The sequence below is a fragment of the Brassica napus genome, chromosome C9 (genome assembly GCF_020379485.1).
Source record: "Brassica napus cultivar Da-Ae chromosome C9, Da-Ae, whole genome shotgun sequence".
NCBI classification, from domain to species: domain Eukaryota; kingdom Viridiplantae; phylum Streptophyta; class Magnoliopsida; order Brassicales; family Brassicaceae; genus Brassica; species Brassica napus.
In genome coordinates this window covers 16,718,112-16,741,114 of record NC_063452.1, presented here as the reverse complement: position 1 = coordinate 16,741,114, position 23,003 = coordinate 16,718,112, and the positions used below count along the sequence as shown (strand labels likewise).

Below are 23,003 nucleotides of genomic sequence, written 5' to 3'. Positions count from 1 at the left end.
TTAGGGTTTTTAGGAGATTTCGAAAAACTTTGATCTTTGATCAAGGGGATTTGATTTGAGATTCAAAATCATTAAGACTTTGATTTTAATTGATCAATGGATCAATCTCGAATTATGGTTTAGGGGATCGGACTTATTCGAGCTCCGATTTACTCTTTAGGGTTTGATCTATTTTCCCTATGGCTTTCATCTTTAGAGTTCTGATTTTAGGGTTTCAATCTTTACAAAACAACCATGTTCAATTCATGTTCTCAGAATTAGGATTACCTTTGTTTTGCAGATTGTAGAAACCGGACTACCAAGATGAACCTCGAACGGACGCGAGCTGGCTGCTTCGGGATCGCGAGCTGAGAGGATGCGATCGGGTTAGGTTTGTTAGGTCGCGATCGCCTTGGTTGTCTCTCGCGAACGGGTTGAGGCTGATCGTCGGATCGAGCTGAGGCAGTGACGGGAACGCGAGACGGGATTGAGTTCAAGGGTTCGTCTGAGCTGAGATCGGGATGAAGCTGAGACGGTAATGCTTGCTGGAACGGAATCAAGAACGAATTAGGGTTCTTCGGGATTAGGGTTCCAAAAGACCAAGGCGGCGCCGTCTATTGTTTCTGCGAGTGTGGGCGCGTCTGAGATCGGATTGACGAACGGTTTTTTCTGGTAGATTCGTCTTGTCCAGAGCTTCAATTTGATATGTGGCTAGTCGTCTGGTTCCTCGGGGTTTGAGAGATAGATTGATTTTAAGTTACGCCTGGATTAGGGTTTATGTGTGACGGATTTTAGGTTAGGTTTTGTCTCAGGGTTTTAGAGTCTATCGTGCTGATAACGTGTTGTGAATGAAGAGGGGAACTTGTGTTATTATTACTGTCGACCAGAAGGTCCATATATATACAAGGTATTAGACTGTCATAAGGTCATGTTTATCCTAACAAGATAAGGATAAGGATAAACACTATGTTACAGATATACATGGAATATATACTAGATAAACATATAGTCTCTGGTTGTCTTTATCATGTCCCGGATTGGGCCTGCAGTACGGGATGGTCCATGGTCGATCATCATTTGGTTTATAACATAAATCTAATAAAATGGTGCAATAACTTTGTGTAAGTAGATATTTTAGGATTCCTTCTCTTTTAATAATATTGATTTACGTCTGTTGTGTAGTATTAGTGTAGCGAAGCCGAGTAACCGACGCTAGTGTTAATTGTATAACCAATACCGACTTTACACCAAATCATATTGCAATATTATAAATCGGGATCCAAATATCCTTGATGTTATAATATTTAGATTTTAGACAGATATCCAAAAACTAGATATCCGAAAGCACAAATAAAAATACAAATATTAAAATCATGAAAATGACGGATACTTTTAAATATTTTGGATATCCGTCCCACGGTTACTTATGGATGGTTAGAAAAACTCAAATAAAAGACAATATAATTTAAATAAAAAAAAAGAGGAGCAAAAAAGGCAGCCATAGCGAACGGATTCGTATCGGCTTCAACCAAACACTGATGGTGTATGTATACACCTTTCAGGGTCGGCTTAGATAGAGGGGCGAACGGTGCGACTGCCCCGGACCCAATCCGTTGTATATGTATTTTTATATTAAAAATAAGAAAAGGGGCCCAAATTTTTTTTTTATGAAAGTATTTTTATTTGTTTCCAATAAATTTATTTTTAAAAATATTTCTGATATTTAAAAAAAATATATGTATCTACCAGATTTTTTTTAAAAAAAATAATAGTTTAAAAATTAAAAAAAGAATTTTGCCCCATGGCCCATGACACTATTTAGCCGACGGCGCTGACACCTTTGTATATACACTTTTATCCTTTTCTCCTATTTTGAGAGCAATTCTACTTCTAAATCTTTTCATCTCGGGTTTGTTTGGGTCGTTGATACTCCTAGAGCTTTGAAGTAGAGGTTCGGTTTTTATTTATGGGTGTCACGTGTGTTTTACCATTTCCGGGTTTGGGCTGATAAACTGAGGATTGGGGCGAGGATAGTTGCTGTCGAGGCCCAGAAGAAGCTTAAGTTGATCCGGATGAAGTCCAAGTCTTACACACTGCGTATTGATTCATACAGTGTGAGCAACGAGCAAGAGACATGCCATGTGCAGAAGTTGTTACAACGGCTCTGAGCTTGCAATTGGAAGCAAGTTTCAGAGGGAATCAAAGAGGAATCTAAGGGAGTATAAGCGGAGAAAAGAAACGAGAAATGGGGAAAAGCTTTAGTCATCAGAGGTATCGAGAGGGTGAGAGAAACACGTGAGCTTGGTGAGTCAATACGAAGCTTGTAATCCGTTTCCTTTCTCCCGAGACGTACCAAGGCTTCGTTAATAGCCATGGGAACTCTAATATTGTGTGTCTTCTTTTCTTCCTGCACAAACAAACTCAAAACACATAAACAAATGCATTCTACAGAATAGACTAAACAATATATATCTAGATCACAGGCAAAAATCACTACGATGGGTTTGGCTTGTTGTTTGGTAAATGATAGAATTAGGATATTCTCTGTAAATATTATTTTGTTTACAACTGATTTAGGTGAGATACGATTCTGTAGATTTGGAGATATTTGACTTGTAACCAACTTGGCTATTTAAGTGCCTGTTGATAGAACGACTCAGTTCGTTTCACATCCCAATTTCAACTTCTTTCTATAGCTGTCAAATGGGCGGGCTGACCATTGGTTGTCCATGTCCAAATATAAATGGGTCTAATTTGGTGACATCCATTTGTCCATACGGATTATAAATGGACAAGAATCACAAAAATCTGATTTAAAAGTTAAAATTAGTAACGTAAAAAAAGGGAGGAAAACGGCGAAAAAATGGCGATTGCCGATTGAAGATGGTTTTCTTTTCGAATATTTCTGTCTCTGCGAGTGTTGAGAATCTGATTACGAAGTATTGTAAGATCAAGGGGGTTTGGGAGGATCTAAATGAGGTGGTGATTTTTGAATCAATTTTTCTGGGATTTTGGGGTTTTCCCAACGAAGAATGTTATAGGAGATTCTGTAAACATCAGATCGGGGATATGGGATTTGTTTTGCTGATTAGCTATTCGATTTCATTAAAACTGGATTCATGCGAAGGGTGGAGAGCGGTCTTGAAGGATTTCTTCAAAAGTGTAAGCTTTAATCTCTTGAAATTTTATTTCTTTAGATATATTCTGGGAAATTATGGGAGATTTTGGTTTTTTATTGAAACGAGTGGGGGATATGGAAATTTTCCCAGTTTTAGGGATTTCTCTGGATCTGGTGGATCCTTAAGAGAAGCTGATTGTCATGTATGGCTGATTGAGAGAATGATTTATGGGCGTAGAATAAGATTGGCGAATCTTCTTGATTCTATTTGTGGGATGATTGATTCTATGATATTAAACCAGATTGGGAATATTAATTTTGAAAGTAGAAATGGTGATTTACGATTTGGGCAATTAAAGTTTTTGAATTCGGTACGAGCTGGGTGGGGCGTCTGTATATATATGATGTCTAATGTGTTGCTGTTTAATCATCTTTGCTATAAGCTTTTATCAGAGATATTCTTACAATTTTGGTTGTTTTATCTTTCTTTGAGGTTAATTATGACTCAAGGGCAATGGTTCGTTAAGTCTGGGGGACAGAAGAAGCAAGTACCGAGTGTAGGCTTGAAGATTTCGATCCCGAAGTTTGATAACTCCAACCTCATCATGGGGTATTCAAAGACGCTGATTGGCCGCTGTATGAATCCTTTCAAACAGGATATGCAGGATTTGCTTTTCCATCTCCCAAGAATCTGGAAAGTGGAGGAGAGAGTGGTGGGTGCGGATTTGGGACTTGGAAGATTCCAATTTGATTTTCAGGAGGAAGAGGATATCACCGAGGTGCTTAAGAAGGAGCCTTTCCATTTTGATAACTGGATGTTATCCATTGTGAGATGGGAACCGGTGGTGGAGGAGAATTACCCTTCCAAGATCACTTTTTGGGTGAGAGCTATTGGAGTTCCCCTGCATTTTTGGGCGGAGCCAACTTTTAGGAGCATCGGTGAGGCGTTGGGAGTAGTTTGTGGAGAGGATGCTATAGATATAAATGAGGGGAAGATCCGTGTTATACTGGATGCTTTCAAGCCTTTGATTTTCTCTATTACTGTGGAGTTTCACAGTGGAGAGGAGACTGTGATTGCCTTGAGGTATGATCGACTTCATGGCTTTTGTAGGATGTGCTCAAGCTTGAGACATGATCAGTCAAGGTGTCCCACAAATAACGCTTTGGTGGAGGATGGCGTGGGTCCGTCTGAGAAGCCAGACCAAGGAAATAAGGCTTTGAGTTACAAAGGGGCAGTGGAGTCTCGCTCTACAGCGACAAATGCTGGTGGGTATAACGGGAGGCCGAATCAACAGTCGACGGGGAGGAATGAAGTCAAAGGAAAAGGAATAGATTATGAGGGTGGAAAACAAGCTGGCTTAGCTAAAGGGGGTCCTGTGCGGAAGTATAGAGATCAAGGGAGATCAACGACGAGGTATGTTCGGCAGGCGGGATATCTACCACCTCAGGAGCTAAGGGATAGCTATGCTATAGCTACGGGGGGTATCAATGGTTTAAAAAATCAGGAAGTCGGGAGTCATCTGGATGCACAACAAAAATTGATGCTAGATGCTTTCAAGAGTGGAGGAAAAGGAGAGGGGTCAGAGTCAAAGGCTCGTAAGGCCTTGCTTTTTGAGGAAGAAATTGCTGGAGAGGAACATTTGGAAACAACAGGAGAGGAACGTGTAGTAGGGCCTCAAGTGCAGGAAGTTATGGAGACATTGGCCTTACCTAAGGAGCTTTCTAGGGAGGTGGCAAAAAGTATGGGGGAAGTAGCTGAGAGTAAGTGCTCTGGAGTGGAGAATGGGAGTAACCATGTGGAACAGAGGGGAAACAAGGTGGAGGAGGTGATTCCGGAGATGGTGGCAGGTTTAGATGATGAAGAAGATAATTTGGAGTATGAGATGATGGAGGATGGAGAGGATGATGTGGCGCTGGACCAAGTTGTCTCGGATCAGACGTTTTCTAATGACGTGGAGATGGTGACTGAGGGTATTACTCACTTGGAGGAAGGTTTGCCAACTGATGAAAGTGCTGAACTAGCTGGAGAGAAAGAGCATCAGGTCCCAAAAAAGAAAAACGGGAAACTTAATGCGGCGGTGATGGGGGGGAATGCAAAGAAGAGATTGGTGCAGGGTTTGGTCTCTCCAAGGAAGAAGGTAATGGCAAAGCAGGCTAGTAAGGGGGTTGAGAAGGGCCCAGCTCACACAAAGAAGGCTTCGGTGAAGCCGAAATCTGATCAGGACTAGGTTCCTGTTGACCTTATGTTAATTTTAAGTTTTATGAATAAGTGTTGGGCATTTGATATAAAGCCTCTATCGTTTTCTGCTCAGTTTTTTTGGTTTAAATTGCCTCTGATTATGTCAGGGTGTTGGAATAAAAGAGTTGGTTCTAGTTATCATAATGGTGTTATGTCTTCTTTTTCTAATTCACGTATGTTGTTAATAGTGTTTCTGGTGAATTCTGATTTTCTTGTGATTATGAGGCTCGTTGGTTCTCGTAGGCGTGTGTATAAGGTGTGGAATTGGTTAGAGGATTGGATTGGGAAATGGGATTGTTACTGGTTGGTTTGGCAAAGTGTGAGGATGATGAGGTCTGGTTACAAGAGCAGGACGTGTGGTTTAGTTATATATTTAAAGGAAGCCACATTTGGTTTGTATTGTTATGTTGTGGTTAACGTTTTAGATGACGTTGTTGTGGGATTGATGTGTCAAAACTCACACAAACTGAATGGAACAAATGGTTATGAGATATGTTGGAGAACATGTCATGCGGACTCTCTTGCTCTTGGTGGTATGGACCGATTTGGGTTGTTTCTCGGGTTTTCCGAACAGCTTGGAAATCTAAATAGATTTGTTCTAGTAGAGATTCTCGTTATCGGCGGTGGTTTCTATTTCAGATTAAATTCAAAGTTGGGTATGGTAATTCTGGTTGTTGATATGGACGCTCCAGTTATTGATGTTTTGAATTTGAGACTATGGTATGTGTTTGGTTTTTCTGAGTTTTGGTGGTTAAGGAAATGGTTAAGTAATTGTTTTCAAGAATTTTGTCTGGCTAGTTGTATGAGATCCTTTTGGATGCTCGTGTTGGAAAAATGTGGAGAGGGAGCTCGGGCAAAAGTACACAGGAATCTAATAAGGTTAATCTATGATATGGATATGATAGGTGTCCTCATGTATTTTAAAATTTGCTTTTCAGTGGCCCACTTCCTCAATTTTTGGAGTTATACGATTTTTGTAAAAGGTACAAAAATCGTCAGGAGATGGGTATGGCAGTGTCTAAATATAGTTTTAAAAGAATGAAGATATTAAGCTGGAATTGTAGAGGTATGGGGAGTAATTATACCATTAATTATTTAAGAGAAATTTGGCACAAACACAAACCGGCGTTTCTCTTTCTTTCAGAGACAAAGCAACAATTTGATTTTGTCCAGAAGTTTCAATTCCACTTTGGATATAAATATTTACACACGGTCGATCCGGTTGGGAGGAGTGGTGGTTTAGCTCTTTATCATAGTTATGATTCCCCGGTGGATATAATATATTCGAGCAATAGAATTATAGACATCGAAACGAGTTATAAAGGGAAAAGGATATATATTTCTTTTGTATATGGAGATCCTGTACAAGGTCTGAGGGATCAAGTTTGGGAACGTCTTACACGGATTGGTATAACTAGAACAGAACCATGGTTTGTGATTGGGGACTTGAATGAGATCACTGGTAATCATGAAAAAGAAGGAGGAGCGTTAAGGCATGCATCCACTTTTGTACAATTTAATAATATGATTGAAAATTGTGGTCTTCTGGAGTTTCCATCCTTGGGAAATACTATGTCTTGGAGTGGGAAAAGGCAAGATCATACGGTTCGATGTAGAGTAGATCGAGCTTTAGGTAATACGGAGTGGCATAATTTGTTTCCAACTTCATATGTGGAATATTTGGGGATGATTGGTTCGGATCATCGACCCATAGTTGCAAATTTAGATGAGAAACAAATTAAGACACGCAGACAATTTCGGTTTGATAAGAGGTGGATTGGGATGGAGGGACTTATGGAATCTATCTCAACGGGATGGGCATTAAGGAACCAGAGGAATACTACGAGGGTAGTTGATAAGATTAGTAACTGCAGGCATGAGATTTCGGTTTGGAGGAAAAATAATCCCCCTTATGGAAAGGAAAAAATAAATACTCTCCAGAAGGCTTTGGAGGATATTCAGTGTGATAATACAAAAACTTATGAAGAGGTACTAGAGGTCTCTAGGAAGCTAAAAGAAGCATATAGAGATGAGGAATTATTCTGGGAACAAAAATGTAGGACGAACTGGCATGCCAAAGGGGATCGCAATACAAAGTTCTATCATGCTCTAACGAAGCAAAGACGGATCCAAAATAAGATTGTGGGATTACATGATAGTGCTGGCAATTGGGTTACATCGGAAGCAGAGGTGGAAGGGGTTGCGCTAGATTATTTTAATGATCTTTTCTCAACCTCTTTGCCATCAGGTTGTGAAGAATTTTTACAAGAGGTACCAACGCTGATTACTGATGATCAGAACCGATTCCTAACTTCCTGGGCATCGGAAGAAGAAGTACGATCGGCTTTATTTTTAATGCATCCGGAGAAAGCTCCAGGTCCGGACGGAATGACGGCCTTATTTTTTCAACAATCATGGTCAATTATTAAAACAGATATTACCGATATGGTTAATGAATTTTTTAGGACGGGATCCTTGGATGAGCGGTTAAATATGACCAATATCTGTCTTATTCCAAAAACGGCAAGGCCGAGTAGAATGACGGAGCTTCGACCTATTAGTTTATGTAATGTGGGTTACAAAATTATTGCAAAGGTGATTTGTCAGCGGCTGAAAGGGTTATTGCCAAACTTAATCTCTGAAACACAATCAGCTTTTGTGTCTGGGCGGCTGATCTCAGATAATATCCTGATTGCTCAGGAGATGTTTCATGGGTTGAGAACGAACAAATCATGCAAGGAGAAGTTCGTAGCTATAAAGACGGACATGAGTAAGGCCTATGATAGGGTTGAATGGCCTTTTATTGAGGCGATGTTACTAAAATTGGGCTTTGCCCAGCGTTGGGTATCTAGAATTATGGCTTGCGTTTCTTCAGTCCAATATAAGGTTCTGATTAATGGCCAGCCAAAAGGACACATTGTCCCAAACAGAGGATTAAGGCAAGGGGATCCATTATCACCTTATTTATTCATCTTGTGTACTGAGGCACTAATTTCAAATATTAGGAAAAAGGAAGAAGCGAAACTATTAACAGGCCTGAAAATTGCGCGTGGTAGTCCGGCAATTTCACACTTACTGTTTGCAGACGATAGTCTTTTTTTCTGCAAAGCTAATAGGCATGAATGTGGGGTTATATTAAAGATTTTGAAAGATTATGAGAGAGCATCGGGGCAGCAAATAAATTTTGCGAAATCGTCACTTCAGTTCGGACATAAGGTTCCTGATCTGGCACGAATGGAGGTCCAACAGGTTTTGGGTATCACCACAATAGGAGGAATGGGAACTTACCTAGGAATCCCTGAAAGTTTGGGTGGATCAAAGACTCAAATTTTTGGTTTTCTGCATGAAAGAGTAAATAATAAAGTTAATAATTGGACAATTCGGTTTATTACAAAGGGGGGAAAGGAAGTTTTAATTAAATCGGTGGCATCACCTATGCCAACTCATGTGATGTCTTGTTTTCGTTTACCCAAAACGGTTACCAAGAAACTAACGAGTGTGGTTTCTCATTTTTGGTGGAGTGGCAGTGGAAATAAGAAAGGGCTACACTGGTTTTCGTGGGACAAAATGTGCATAGATAAGAAGGAGGGTGGCATTGGCTTTAGAGATATTCAAAACTTCAATACAGCTTTATTAGCTAAACAGTTATGGAGGCTAATTGACAAACCTGAATCTCTCTTTGCAAAGGTTTTTAAAGGACGTTATTATAGGAAATCAGATCCAATGGATCCTATACGTTCATATTCTCCCTCTTATGGGTGGAGAAGTATTACTTCAGCTAGATCTCTGGTTAAAAAAGGGCTAATCAAAAGAGTGGGAACAGGTTCAAGCATCTCAGTATGGAATGATCCCTGGATCCCCGCTCAACGCCCGAGGTCAGCAATTCAAAAACTTCAGAATCAATATTTGAATCCATTACTTAAAGTGGAGGATTTAATTAATCCAGTAGATCTCTCTTGGAATCTAGATTTACTCAATGCATATGTTCACAAGGATGATGTAAGTATTATACGGAGTTTAGCTATTAGCCGAAATCCAAAACCGGACTCATATGGATGGTTGTTTACGGATCATGGCAGATATACTGTTAAATCGGGATACCGGACGGAAATTCTATATCCTGATTTAGGATCTCGACACAGTGATATGGGCCCCAATGTTAAACCTTTGTTAGCTCATGCGTGGAAACTTCAATGCTCGCCAAAATTACAACATTTTGTGTGGCAAATAATCTCTGGTAGTCTACCAGTTACAAAGAACCTTCGTTTCCGAGGGATCAAATGTGATTTACAATGTCATATATGTGGTGCAGAAGAAGAATCGATTAATCATGTGCTTTTTGAATGTCCCATTGCGCGCCAAACATGGGCTTTATCTAATATTCCTTCACGTCCGGGAGTTTTCCCTACCCAATCTCTTTTTACCAATATGGATTATTTATTTTGGCGGTTACCAAAGGAACCAGATTTAACATATTTCCCATGGATATTGTGGTATATTTGGAAAAACCGTAATGCTAAGATTTTTAATAATAAAATTGGAAGTCCTCCTCAATTTCTTCGGACTGCGGAGATAGAAGGCACTTTATGGGCTGAGGCACAGATTAAAGAGGGTATAAACAGGGGGTCTTCTTTTGGTGGGAGTCCTAATTTACAAGGGGTAAACCGATGTTATGTTGATGGTGCATGGAAGGAACAAGATCCTTTTACAGGGCAAGGATGGTTCTACAGAAACGAAAGATCCACTGATACTATGATGGGTGCAATGTCTATTCGCAGAAGTCTATCACCTTTACACGCAGAATGTGAAGCTTTGATATGGGCGATGGAGTGCATGAAGACCCTACATATCTCAGAGGTGGTGTTTGCAACAGACTGCTCACAGTTGGTGAAGATGGTGTCTACTCCAACAGAATGGCCGGCGTTCACTACTCACATGGAAGAGTTTCTACGATGTAAGGAATACTTCTCTACTTTCACTATCCAGCATATTCCAAGGGCACAAAACACGATGGCGGATAAGCTAGCACGAGGTGCTAGGACTCAGCCTTCTGCTATGGTTTATGTTGACTCCGTTCCTCCGAGATGGTTCTCGGCTCAGGAATCTACTTAGTTTAGCTTTGCTTCTTTGTTGAAAAAAAAAAAAAAAAAAAAAAAAAAAAAAAAAAAAAAAAAGAATCACATGACCAATAGGTAATGGGCGTTAATGGATTTGGACTATGTGGACATGGGCGGTCCAATGGTCACAAAAAGCTAAAGTTTCTAAAATCAGAGTTTTTCCGCTAAAATCGTAAAATCGAATTTTTCCGCTGAAATCTTAATATTAAGTTTTTTTTTGTCGAAACCATAAAATCAAATATTCCAGCTAAAACCGCAAAATCAAAATTTTCGCCAAAACCAAAAATTGATTTTTTCCACCAAAACCGGAAATCGAGTTTTTCCGCTAAAACCATAAAATCGAGTTTTCCCGCCAAAACCGCAAAATCGAATTTTCCCGCCAAAACCGCAAAATCGAGTTTTTCCGCCAAAACCGCAAAATCGATTTTTTCGCCAAAACCGCAAAATCGAGTTTTTTCGCCAAAACCGCAAAATCGAGTTTTTCCGCCAAAACCGCAAAATCGAGTTTCCCCGCCAAAACCGCAAAATCGAGTTTCCCGCTAAAACTGAAAAAATCGAGTTTTCCCGTTAAAATCTCAAAATCGGGGTTTCTCGCCAAAATCGGAAAATCTGGTTTTTTTGCTAAAACCGAAAAATCGATTTTCCCCGCCACAACCGCAAAATTGACTTTTTCTGCCAAAACCCCAAAATTTAAACTTTTCTTATATGGTCTATTATGGACTACATGGCAGCCCATGTAAACACGGGTGTTAGTGGGTCTGGTCCTTAATGGACATGGTTCTTAATGAACATGGTCACTTTCTGACCGCAAACAATAAATTGACAAATGGATATGGGCTAATGGACGTGGGCTAACCGAGTTTACGGCTCTACTTCTTTCTCTCGTCCTTGATCTTGTTTCTCCTTTGAATAGCTTGTTGGTCTCTTCTCACAGATTCCCTTAGTTTTAGGTTCTGGGTTGATTTGTAGTACACTGAAGTTCAAGCTAACAGTTTTGGCTTGTTCTTGCTTTTTTTTTTTGTGTGGTTCTTTCTTTGACCACTTTGTTTGAGTGTTTTTCTTCAAATTGGGTACTGAAATCTGAGACTTGTGGCACAATGTAGAACAAAGCATCTGCATAGATGGCCCACATTTTGGTCAGTAAATTTAAAAATGGGTTTAAACGTTGATTAATCAGAGTTTTATTTGTCTAAATGAGTAGATGATATGATAGGTCCATCTTCTTTTCTCTTTCAGTAAGACATTTTAATCTTATCGTATCTCTTGAAATTAGATGGATTCTCAAATGGCAGTTAGCAATCGTTCATCTGGAAAACCTAGAAGTTTGTGGGATATTTTCTTGCGTTTATGCCATCTTGCTCTTTTCTACTTGGTCTCTGCTTGGTAGGTTTGATGATTAATTAAGAATTGGATAAGGGTTTTAAAACTTTGGGGGAAATTCTGAAATGAGTGGAGTTCACTTATTAATACAATTGTAACTCTTGTTTTGTTTTTGAGATGCCATGGAGAGCATCGTCTAATCGTTATTTGTTTCGTTGTGGTGATGTATATCCATTTGCTTGTAGGGGCTTTTAAGTGATGCTTTGTATAGGGAGCTATGGCATGCATGCTTGTGCTGGACCTCTTGTAACCCTACCTCGTGGAAGGGAACGATTTTATTATTTCCCGAAGGTCACAGGACCTCGTGTGCTTTACCATGTAGTTGCATATCGACAATGTCTTGTCTTGGAAGTGTCTCTACATATGCAAGAAGAGAACTCTTCTCTGTTTTTCCGGAAGACTATACGCTATGGAGGCTAAGTAGATAGCAATGCCTGAGAACCCAAGAATTCCTCTTAGCCTCCATAGCTTTTCTTGTCTTCCGGAAAACAGAGTAGCTAGGGGCTGTTCGTTTCAGCATCTTTCATCTCCATTCAGATGATTCATTTGTATGATCTATCCAGATGATCCGTTCAGATTTGTGTGACTGTTTGTTTGTCCATCCAAATAGTTTATCTAGATGAATCATCCAAATGAATCTTATGTTTGTTTCTTTATTTTCATTTCCATCCAAATGAGATTAGTAAACAAATTACCAAAATACCCTTGTGTTGATTTAATCATATGTTAAAATTTTACTACAATAATAACTTCTAATAAACAAAAAATTTGATAAACATGGGGCATGAATGGTGACCAATGAATGAAGAGGAATAATGCATTCCCTAACGTTCCTATAAAAAATCACAATTCACAAGGAATAATCATTCTCTCTCATTCCTTTTTTTTGTAGAGAATTAAAAAACAAAATTATTCCTTGTTAAATTTGAGAAGGAACAACCATTCATTTTCATTCCTCCCATTTTATTCCCGTATATTCCTTTTTTATCCGTTCCTCTTGTTTCCCGAATGGTCACCAGTCAGACCCATGTATTTGAGAAAAAAATTTTTAGAGTTCAAGCTAAAAAGAGTATTAATAATAAACCGACTGTAACTTCGGTTTTGGCGAAAAACGAGATTTTTCGGTTTTGACGGGAAAACGAGATTTTTTGGTTTTGACGGGAAATGAGATTTTTCGATTTTGACGGGAAAATACTTTTTTTGGTTTTGGCGAGAAAACGCGTTTTTGCACTTTTGGCGGGAAAATACGTTTTTGGCGGGAAAATGCATTTTTGTGGTTTTGGCGGGAAAACGAGATTTTTCGGTTTAAGTGGGAAACACGTTTTTCGGTTTTGGCGGAAAAAGAAAATTTTTCGGTTTTGGCAGGAAAACGAGATTTTTCGGTTTTGGCGGGAAAATACAATTTTCACACGTTTTGTGGTTTTGGTGGGAAAACGCATTTTCGCGATTTTGGCGGAAAAACGAGATTTTCGGTTTTGGCGGGAAAACACGTTTGTCGGTTTTGGCGGGAAAACGAAATTTTTCGGTTTTGACGGGAAACAAGTTTTGCGTTTTTCACGAGAAAACGCGTTTTGCAGTTTTAGCTGGAAATGCATTTTGATGAGAAAACAACGCATTTTCGATTTTGGTGGGAAAACACGTTTTGTGGTTTTGGCGGGAAAACATGTTTTTGTGTTTTGGCGGAAAAATGTGTTTTGGGATTTTGGCGTGAAAACGCGTTTTTGTGATTTTGGCATGAAAACACGTTTTTGCGGGAAAACACGTTTTGCAATTTTGGCGGGAAAACACGTTTTTGCAATTTTGTCTGAAAATGCGATTTTAGGGTTTTGGCGTGAAAATTTCGTTTTTAAGTTTTTGCGGAAAAATGCATTTTTGTGGTTTTGTCAGTTTTCGTGTGTGACAAAATGATTTTATGTTTAGGTTTATAATTTGTGAATTACATGAAGGACATAATAGACATTATACCATATTGAATGAACCATCTCCTTCTAAATGGTCCAAACTGGTTCAGCTGAATGGACTTTAAAATTAAGCCTAAATTTCCGAAAGTGTCTAAACGAACAAAGCTCTCATCTCCATCCAGATGGCTCATCCAGATGGAAGCCCTAGTCCTTTTATTGCATCAGCTAATTCACAAAGTGAGAGAGACTTCCAAGATAAGACATTGTCGATATGCAATTACGTGGTACAGAATCTACATCCTATGTTGAATCATATCATAAAACGTAGTACTCAAACGAATTTGTACTGGTGAACAGGTTGTTAGACCTTATGAGAATCGGTTTTTTTGTCCTTTTTTTAGTCAGGTTCTCGTAGGTTTATAAAAGGAACACAACGTTAAAATAACATGGGATAATAAAACCATTGCTTCCACTATCATATGCCTTCCTTCAATCTCCCATCGAAGATTCTCTGTAAAGTGATCCATATCCATCACAGGGTAGGCTGATAATTCCATTAGATGTGGTAAAATTTTCCTTACCTTGTTGGCTAATAATTGTAAGCCTTCTTGTGCTTCACTTTGCAAGCTCATGTGGATCCTGAGACTGACGAATTTTATGCGCAAATAACCTTATTGCCAGAAGCGGATGTAAGTTTATTACAAGCAAAACAATTGTTGGTTTGGTGTTACTTATTTTTCTGTTCTTGATTACGATGGAACTATTCCGGATACTCCTGTTCAAGAACCTGAAAAATGCACAGTACATTCATTTTGCAAGACACTAACTGCTTCGAACACAAGCACACATGATGAATTCTCTGTGCTACGATGGCACGCTGATGATTGTCTCCCACCCTTGGTCAGACTTGCTTTTTGGAAACCACTCCAACTGATTTGCACAATAATGAATGGCATTTTTGGCACATCTTCCTAAAGGTTACTACATTTTCTATCTTATTATGCCAATGCTACTGCTACTTAACGCTTGGGACTCTTACATTTTGCGTTAATATTATTGTTTTACGACTATAGTATTTAATATCATGAGGTTGTGACAACCGGCCAACCAAGGCGCCATCTGCTAACAACTGGGTGAAGTGTTTTTTTTTTTTTTTTTTAGCTCAAAAAAGTTAGTGGCGGGTGATGCTTTCATATTCCTAAGGCAAGTAGGTCATCATTTCATTTGTCTGCATACTATTATTATTTTATAGGAAGGATAGTGTTTCAGGGGTGAAAATGAAGAGCTTTGAGTCGGTGTTAGGCGGCACATGAGGCAACAAACTAATATCCCCTTTGTAGAGGATGGATTTGACCACCCCACAAGGCCCGAAGAATAGAAAGGTCTGGCCCGGACTAAGTAGAGCGACGGCTCGATCGGTCGGCTCAAGAGTCAGGTCTCTCGGCTTGACTCTTGAGTACTTTTAGTCGATCATCGTCGACTGAAGTATATTCGGCTCAGCGGCTGCTCGGACGCCTACGGGCTTTTCGGCCCAGCAGAGGAGACCCACCAAGATGGCGTAAATTAGGTCAAGGACGAAACATCTGGACGACTATATAAGGGAAAGGGGAAACAACGAGAGAAGAATCCGAAATCATTGACTAACACTTGGCGGCTAGATTAGGGTTTTCACCTTTGTTTCATCTCGCCGTTAGTTGTACTTTTCCGGTAGCTCATCGACCCACCGGCTTCCTCTCTGTCGCATTCTTTTCATTTTTCTTGTAACCGACTGAACGTTTTCTCCGACCATAAATAAGACGTCTTTGTTAAACCGACATCTTCTTTATTACCGTTTTCCGATCAAACAGTTGGCGCCCACCGTGGGGCAACTAGCAAAGTAACGTCAGAACTATGGTCGTTAGCAACGACAGTTCTTCGTCAGGCGAGGAGCGCGAAGCTCTCGAGGTGACGCCGACTCCAGAGGTGACACCTACGCCTACAGCAGTAACTCCACTCCCCCCTCCTGCGTCTATGGAAACTATCCTGGCACGCCTCGTCCTACAAGAAGCGGCACAGAAGGCGGCAGTTGACCAAATCACGGCAATAGCAAAGATCCTTGCTCCTATCGCTGCAAACGCCGAAGCTTCAACGGCGCAGTATCGTCGACACCTGTTCGCCACAGAACGAACCACCAACGTAGCACCTACGCGGGATAACGATAACCAAAGTGCCGGTAACGACATCAACGCGCACACCGCAAGCGAACTAGCTGCGTTGAAACAGTCGGTCCTCGACATCAATTCGAAGATCCACCAGGTGACGACGTCCGCGCCCCAAATCGAGCATGTACTTGCAGAATCTCTTCGTACACCCTTCACGCAAAAGGTTACCGGCGTGCGGCTCCAGAAGATGGAGAAACTCCGTCTTCCAACCTTCAAAGGTCTCTCTGACCCTTCTACTCACGTCACATCTTTCAACATAGCGATGCGACGCACAAACCTGACCGACGAAGACAAAGACGCCGGCTTTTGCCAACTCTTCGTCGAAACTCTAGAAGGACCGGCCCGTACTTGGTTCACCGGCCTCAGAGAAAACTCCATCGACTGTTTCCACGACCTCTCAACGGCTTTCCTTAAGAATTATATCATGTTCACCAACCAGGAAGCGACCATGTCAGATTTTGTGGAACCTCACTCACGCCAGCGGCCAAAGCCTCCGCGACTTCATGGAGAAGTTCAAAGCTATTGTCTCGAAGATTGATATTCCCGACCATATCGCCGTCGAATCTTTGATGAACACCTTGCACGTCGACTCCACATTCCGTCAGGATCTCTACCGATACCCGACAAAATCTGTCTCTGACGCCATCGCTCGCTCGCACAAATTTATCCGCATGGAAGAAGACACAAGAGCAAAGTTCGCAAAAGAAGCAGCAGAGAAACAGCGACCCGCCCGAACAAATGACACCCGCCCCGAGCCCCGCCAGCACTCCTCCGGTGGAAATACCACTCAGAAGCGAGGCTACGTTAGCTCGGTCGGTGATGAGGAATCTCCAAAATCAGCAGCCATCACGCGAGAGAAAGGCTGGAACCACTGGGATCGAGACTCCACTCCGAAGCAGTCAAGCTCATCCGAACCAGCGAGTTCAAACTCCGAGGAGCCAAAAAAATGGTGCCTCTACCACAAAAGGGATTCCCATGATACGAAGGAATGCAAGGTCCTCATCGGGCAGTTTTTTGACGGGATCACTAATGGGACAATCCAAATGCCCACCTCTCCTACGACACCGAAAACACACCAAAAGCTGGAGTAAGAACAAGGAGAAGAAGGCACAGAAGTCTCAAAAGAACACGGCCCCGAGCGAGGAAAGAGCAAGCCCTGAACGCACTCCCGTCAACAACGTCGGCCCCGCCAACGATTCGTCAGAAGACGAACACCCGCGTCGCCGGCGACGAGTGGAAGTCATACTCTCTCGCCCTTGTGACTCCTCTGATGATGACGTCCCGACAGTGCAACCAGATCTGCACGATAAATTGGACAGCAAGGATAAGCAGTCTCTCACTCCCTCGACAACAGATAAAGACCTGCGCATTCTATTGAAGCGAAAGAGCGCCACGAACGAAAACACAGGAACCGCCGACCTCCGTGCGACCAACTCAAAAAGCAACGCCCGCAGAGTCTGTCAAATTGGCGACCTTCGTGACCAGCTCAATTCGAAGGCCAACGACCTGCGAAACCAACTCAACCGTTCGAAAGGGTCCGATCTGCGACGACGTCTCGAATCAAAAAAAGAAACAGCCTGCAGAAACTCCTAAATTCGAGAACACAACTGACGATTTGAGGAAGCAACTCGAATCAATGCGAGCTACCCGAGCCCCACACATTAGCGTCATAATGGGCAGATCACCACCTTGCGGTGACTCGGTTCGTGCCGTCAAAGATTACAAACGTCAAGCAACCACCTCTAAGAAGTGGCCTTCTCCAGTCGAAAATGATCACCAGATCACTTTTTCGGCACTAGACACCAAGGGCGTCCACATGCCACATAACGATCCTCTCCTCGTCGACCTTGACATCGGCGAATGTCTAGTCGCAAAAGTCCTTATTGATACCGGAAGCTCAGTCGATCTCATATTTCGCGACACACTCGACAAAATGGGAGTTGATTTAAGGGATATAAAGCCTTCCTCTCGCACGCTCACCAGCTTCAATGGAGCCTCGGAGCAAATGATCGGGACAATTCGCCTTCCAGTATACGCAGGTGGTATAACCCGCACCGTCAAGTTCTCCGTCATCCGCGCCAAAGCACCCTATAATGCCATACTCAGAACACCATGGCTGCATTCCATGAAAGCCGTCCCTTCGACTTATCATCAATGCGTCAAGTTTTCCGGAAAAGATGGCTAAACACAGACGATTCGGGGAGATCAACAAGCCGTGAGAGAACTACTGATCGCAACTGTAAAGATGCAGCAGCAAGCTTCCCTTGTCAACTCCGTCAGTAAACCACTCCACAAGATATACCCCCAGAAGGAGGAAGTTCGCGAAGTCGCAATTGATGAGTCCGACCCGACGAAAATCATCCGAGTTGGCGTCTATCTGTCCGACGACATATGTTCAAGGATTATCTCTTTCATCAAAGAAAACACCTCGACGTTCGCCTGGAAGACTTCCGACATAAAGGGGATCAACCCCGCAGTTACCTCCCATGAACTGCACGTCGACCCGACGTTCAAACCCATCCGACAGAAGCGACGAAAACTCGGTCCAGAACGATCTAAAGCCGTAAACGAAGAAGTTGACAGGCTCCTCGACGCGGGTTTCATTACCGAAGTCCGATACCCTGAATGGTTGGCTAACCCGGTTGTCGTCAAAAAGAAAAACGGCAAATGGCGCATATGCATCGACTTCACGGACCTCAACAAGGCGTGCCCAAAGGACAGTTACCCACTCGCTCATATCGATCGTCTCGTCGAATCAACTGCTGGTAACGAACTCCTAACCTTCATGGACGCTTTCTCGGGATACAACCAGATCTTGATGCATCCCGACGATCGCGAGAAGACAGCATTCATCACCGACAGAGGGACCTACTGCTACAAGGTGATGCCCTTCGGGTTAAAGAACGCCGGCGCGACTTATCAGCGACTCGTCAACCGAATGTTTGCTGATCAGCTTGGCAATACCATGGAAGTGTACATTGACGATATGTTAGTCTAATCAAATCGCTCAAGGCCGACGATCACCTAAACAACTTACGCGACTGCTTCAAGATCTTGAACGACTACGGGATGAAGCTCAACCCGGCCAAGTGTACCTTCGGTGTCACTTCGGGAGAATTCCTCGGCTACATTGTCACTCAACGAGGAATCGAGGCTAACCCCAAGCAGATATCGGCGATCCTCGACCTTCCAAGCCCAAAGAACAGCCGCGAAGTACAGCGACTAACCGGACGCATAGCAGCTCTCAACAGGTTCATCTCGCGATCAACCGATAAGTGTCTTCCCTTCTACGAGCTACTAAGGGGCAATAAGAGGTTCGTATGGGACGAAAAGTGCGAGGAGGCGTTCAATCAACTCAAGCATTACCTCACAACCCCCCCCCACAGTACTATCGAAGCCAGAAGCCGGCGACACATTGTCTCTCTACATAGCCGTCACATCCTCCGCCGTCAGCAGCGTGCTCATTCGAGAAGATCGGGTAGAACAGAAACCAATCTTTTACACCAGTAAAAGAATGACCGAGCCGGAGATGAGATACCCAACACTCGAAAACATGGCCTTAGCTGTCGTCACCTCGGCCAGGAAACTGCGACCCTACTTTCAGTCGCACACGATTGAAGTACTGTCCAACCAACCACTCCGAACGGTTATGCAGAATACTAACCAGTCAGGACGGTTGACTAAATGGGCGATGGAGCTGAGCGAACATGACATCGTGTACAAGAATCGCACAGCAGCAAAGTCACAGGTCCTTGCCGACTTCTTGATCGAGATAACACCAGAGCTGGAGCAAGACCTCATCCTACCAAGTGTAAACTGGATCCTACACGTCGCCGGTTCATCCACGAGTAAAGGGTCAGGAGCAGGAGTGCAACTGCAATCACCAACAGGAGAACTCATCCGGCAGTCATTCAGTTTTGGTTTTGCGGCGTCAAACAACGAAGCTGAGTACGAATCCCTCATCGCAGGGCTCCGTCTCGCCAAGGCAGTGAAAGCCAAAAGAGTCAGCGCTTACTGCGACTCTCAACTTGTCGTAAGCCAGTACCTCGGCGATTACGACGTCCGCAACGAAAGGATGGACGCCTACCTCAAACTCGTCCAAGACCTCACGCGAGACTTCGAGTTCTTCGAACTCACGAAGGTTCCTCGCGGAGAAAATTTCTGTGCCGACGCCCTCGCTGCTCTAGGAAGCAAGCTACACGATCAAGTCAAGAGGACAATCCCAATCCATAAAATCGAGAAACCGAGCATCGACACGAAGGCAGAGCAGACTGCGATTGCAGCAGCGATTAGCGAAGCGATGGACATCGACGAAGTAGAACCTCCTTCGCAAGATGATCAGCCAACAGATTGGCGCAAGAAACTCATCGATTACCTCGCTGAAGGTTTATTTCCCACCGAGAAATGGAACGCGCGGCGACTGAAGCGAAGTAGCGCACACTACGTTGTCATGGACGGGGAACTACACCGATGGACCGCGACGAAGGTGCTACTCAAATGTATCTCCGGCGAAGAAACGAGACTAGTGGCCGAAACACATGAAGGAGCAGCAGGCAATCACTCGGGCGGACGAGCTCTCGCAGTAAAAGTAAAGAATCTCGGATTTTACTGGCCAACCATGAACGCCGACTGCGAGACATACGTGCGCAAGTGCGACAAATGCCAGCGTCACGCTTCCACCATACACAGCCCAACGGAGTTCCTTCATATCCTAACTGCTCCATACCCATTCATGCGATGGGGAATGGACATCATCGGTCCGATGCCGGCATCTCGCCAAAAGAAGTTCATCCTGGTCCTCACAGATTACTTCACCAAGTGGGTTGAAGCCAAAGCCTATGCCAGCATCACCGACAATGAGGTGCAAAACTTCGTCTGGAAGAACATAATCTGCCGACACGGGCTCCCATACGAGATCATCACAGACAACGGTTCGCAATTCATTTCGCATCATTTCAACGGATTCTGCGACAGATGGCGAATTCGACTCAACATGTCGACCCCGAGAAACCCGCAAAGTAACGGCCAAGCCGAGTCGACGAACAAGACCATCATCGACGGTCTGAAGAAACGACTCTACTTAAAGAAAGGTTGCTGGGCAGATGAACTAGACGGTGTCCTGTGGTCCCACAGAACAACTCCTCGCGGAGCGATGAAGGCTACACCCTTCTCGATGGCCTACGGCGTCGAGGCAATGGCTCCCGCAGAAGTAAATGTGACGAGTTTGCGCCGATCGCGAATGCCACAAAACGTCGAACTCAACCGCGACATGCTGCTCGACGCACTCGACGGCATCGAGGAAAAGCGCGACCAAGCACTACTCCGTATCCAGAATTACCAGCATCAAATCGAGAGCTACTACAACAAAAAGGTCAAATCGTGTCCCCTCGAAATGGGCAATCTTGTCTTAAGAAAGGTCTTCGAAAATACTAAGGAGTGGAAAGCCGACAAGCTAGGAGCCAACTGGGAAGGACCATACAAGATAGTCGAAGTCATCAAACCAGGAGTATACCGCCTCGAGACTTCAACAGGCGAAGCAGTACTGAGAGCTTGGAACTCCAAACATCTCCGCCTCTTCCATCCTTAGTCAAGACGAACGCCTTACCGAGTAAATGCGCCACTAAAGCCACTTTTACTCGCTCTTTTGAATTAAAAAAAAAAGGGCGAAAGAACGATCAACGGTCACGTTCTCTCGCTAAAAAAAAGAACCGAGTAAATGCGCCTCAAAGACCACTTTTACTCACAATCTAAGAACTACGAATGGCTTGATTCCCGCAAAGGGATACGTAGGCAACCCAAAAAAAAAGGGTCCAGCCGAAAAAAAAAAAAAAAAAAAAAAACGACAAACCCCCTCCTCGAGGAATCGATCTCCGAAACAGATGATCGCTTAAGCGATGCCTACACGAGCAGGCCCCGGCTTCTCGAACAAGTGTATTGGTACTCGCATCCCACGTTGGATATGTCCTGATCAGACACGTATTCACGGGAGTCGACCGTGTTGCGATTTAAACCAACACGGCCGAGACAATGACTCTAACTCATCCTATAATTTACTAAAGTAAGGTCTGGCCCACCGAACGCTTGGAAATTACGATTGGGATCGAATTGGAACCGTCAACGTCAAAGATTTGCAATAAAGAATAAAGCTTAAATGACAAACGATCGCGAGTCGAGGAAAATGACCGAGAGAAAGTCATGACGAGTTATAATCATGCATCTAATAGACATGCATAACATCGAGACAACGGATCCGTCCAAAAATTAAAACACGCCTAAGTCCGAGATAAAGTTGATAATCTGATAGAAATATACTAAAGGCAAGAAGTCGAAAAGACGGAAATTCAAAGGAAAAGTACAACAGAATAAAAGCCTCAAAAGGCAAAAGTCTAAAAGCTAACAACACAAGTCCTCCGGGACTGAAAAGAAACAACATACAAGAGAAGCTAGTCCTCCCGGTCGCTTTCACAATCGTTGAGGGCGGAGAGCTCCGAAGCCCTGACGCTCGACTCACGAGCAGCCGGAGAAACATGCACTTCGTCTGATCTCGGGACGATCTCTGGATCAGCTTCTTCTAGGGCCTCGACGTTCTTTCCTTCATTGCCTCGACGGGATCCCTCGGCTGAAGTGTCCGAGAGCACGAGGACGGGAGCGTCATCTTCAGCAGCACGGTTTCCTCGATTAGGCGTTTCTCCCCCAAGCGCAGCCAAAGGACCTTCGAGAAGAGGCGTCGGGTCTTCACGTCGCTCTTCGTTCGGATGAGTAGGCGGAACGTGAAGACTCACTGCGGTCTCCGGATCGATCAAGCCGGCGTTGGACCCATATGGATCGAGACTCGCCAAGATTCGAGCATCCACAAACTGAGAGTCCAATACAAGAGGAGAAAGTGTGAGATCTCCCTCGGGTATCTCGCCCACCTTGAGCTCCCCGGCTTCCTGCTCGTATTTCTTTTCTTGCTCGGCGAATATCTCGATAGTGTCTTGCGAGATGTCGCTCCCAGCCCTCTTTAAGGCCTCAAGGCATTTTCTGGTTCCGAAGGCTTGGCTATGAAGCAACCGGGCCTCCTCGTAA

At 43.2% G+C, this 23,003-nt stretch overlaps 3 protein-coding genes across 3 annotated transcripts; all 3 read left to right on the top strand.

Moving 5' to 3' along the window:
* Nucleotides 1-2,807: 2,807 nt before the first annotated feature.
* Nucleotides 2,808-5,480, top strand: LOC125593462. The gene is made up of 2 exons (XM_048770118.1): nucleotides 2,808-3,141; nucleotides 3,591-5,480. Exon 2 carries the CDS (start codon nucleotides 3,598-3,600, stop codon nucleotides 5,323-5,325), a length of 1,728 nt encoding a protein of 575 aa, XP_048626075.1. The 5' UTR covers nucleotides 2,808-3,141; nucleotides 3,591-3,597; the 3' UTR covers nucleotides 5,326-5,480.
* A 12,127-nt stretch (nucleotides 5,481-17,607) lies between these two features.
* On the top strand, nucleotides 17,608-18,120 carry LOC106434703. The gene has a single exon (XM_013875558.1). The coding sequence runs from the start codon at nucleotides 17,608-17,610 to the stop codon at nucleotides 18,118-18,120; it is 513 nt and encodes a 170-aa protein (XP_013731012.1).
* A 60-nt stretch (nucleotides 18,121-18,180) lies between these two features.
* Nucleotides 18,181-21,522, top strand: LOC125592495. The gene is made up of 3 exons (XM_048767697.1): nucleotides 18,181-18,598; nucleotides 19,322-20,031; nucleotides 20,077-21,522. The coding sequence occupies exons 1-3, from the start codon at nucleotides 18,181-18,183 to the stop codon at nucleotides 21,520-21,522; spliced, it is 2,574 nt and encodes an 857-aa protein (XP_048623654.1).
* The last annotated feature ends 1,481 nt before the right edge of the window (nucleotides 21,523-23,003 follow it).

What these genes read in the sequence shown, in the direction of transcription:
- LOC125593462 (XM_048770118.1), top strand. Translation starts at nt 3,598, where the DNA reads ATGACTCAAGGGCAATGGTTCGTTAAGTCTGGGGGACAGAAGAAGCAA.
- LOC106434703 (XM_013875558.1), top strand. Translation starts at nt 17,608, where the DNA reads ATGGGCAGATCACCACCTTGCGGTGACTCGGTTCGTGCCGTCAAAGAT.
- LOC125592495 (XM_048767697.1), top strand. Translation starts at nt 18,181, where the DNA reads ATGCAGCAGCAAGCTTCCCTTGTCAACTCCGTCAGTAAACCACTCCAC. An exon ending in TGTCGTCAAAAAGAAAAACG is followed by an intron (nt 18,599 to 19,321) that starts GCAAATGGCGCA and finishes CCCCCCCCACAG; the next exon opens with TACTATCGAAGCCAGAAGCC. An exon ending in TGGACGCCTACCTCAAACTC is followed by an intron (nt 20,032 to 20,076) that starts GTCCAAGACCTC and finishes GAACTCACGAAG; the next exon opens with GTTCCTCGCGGAGAAAATTT.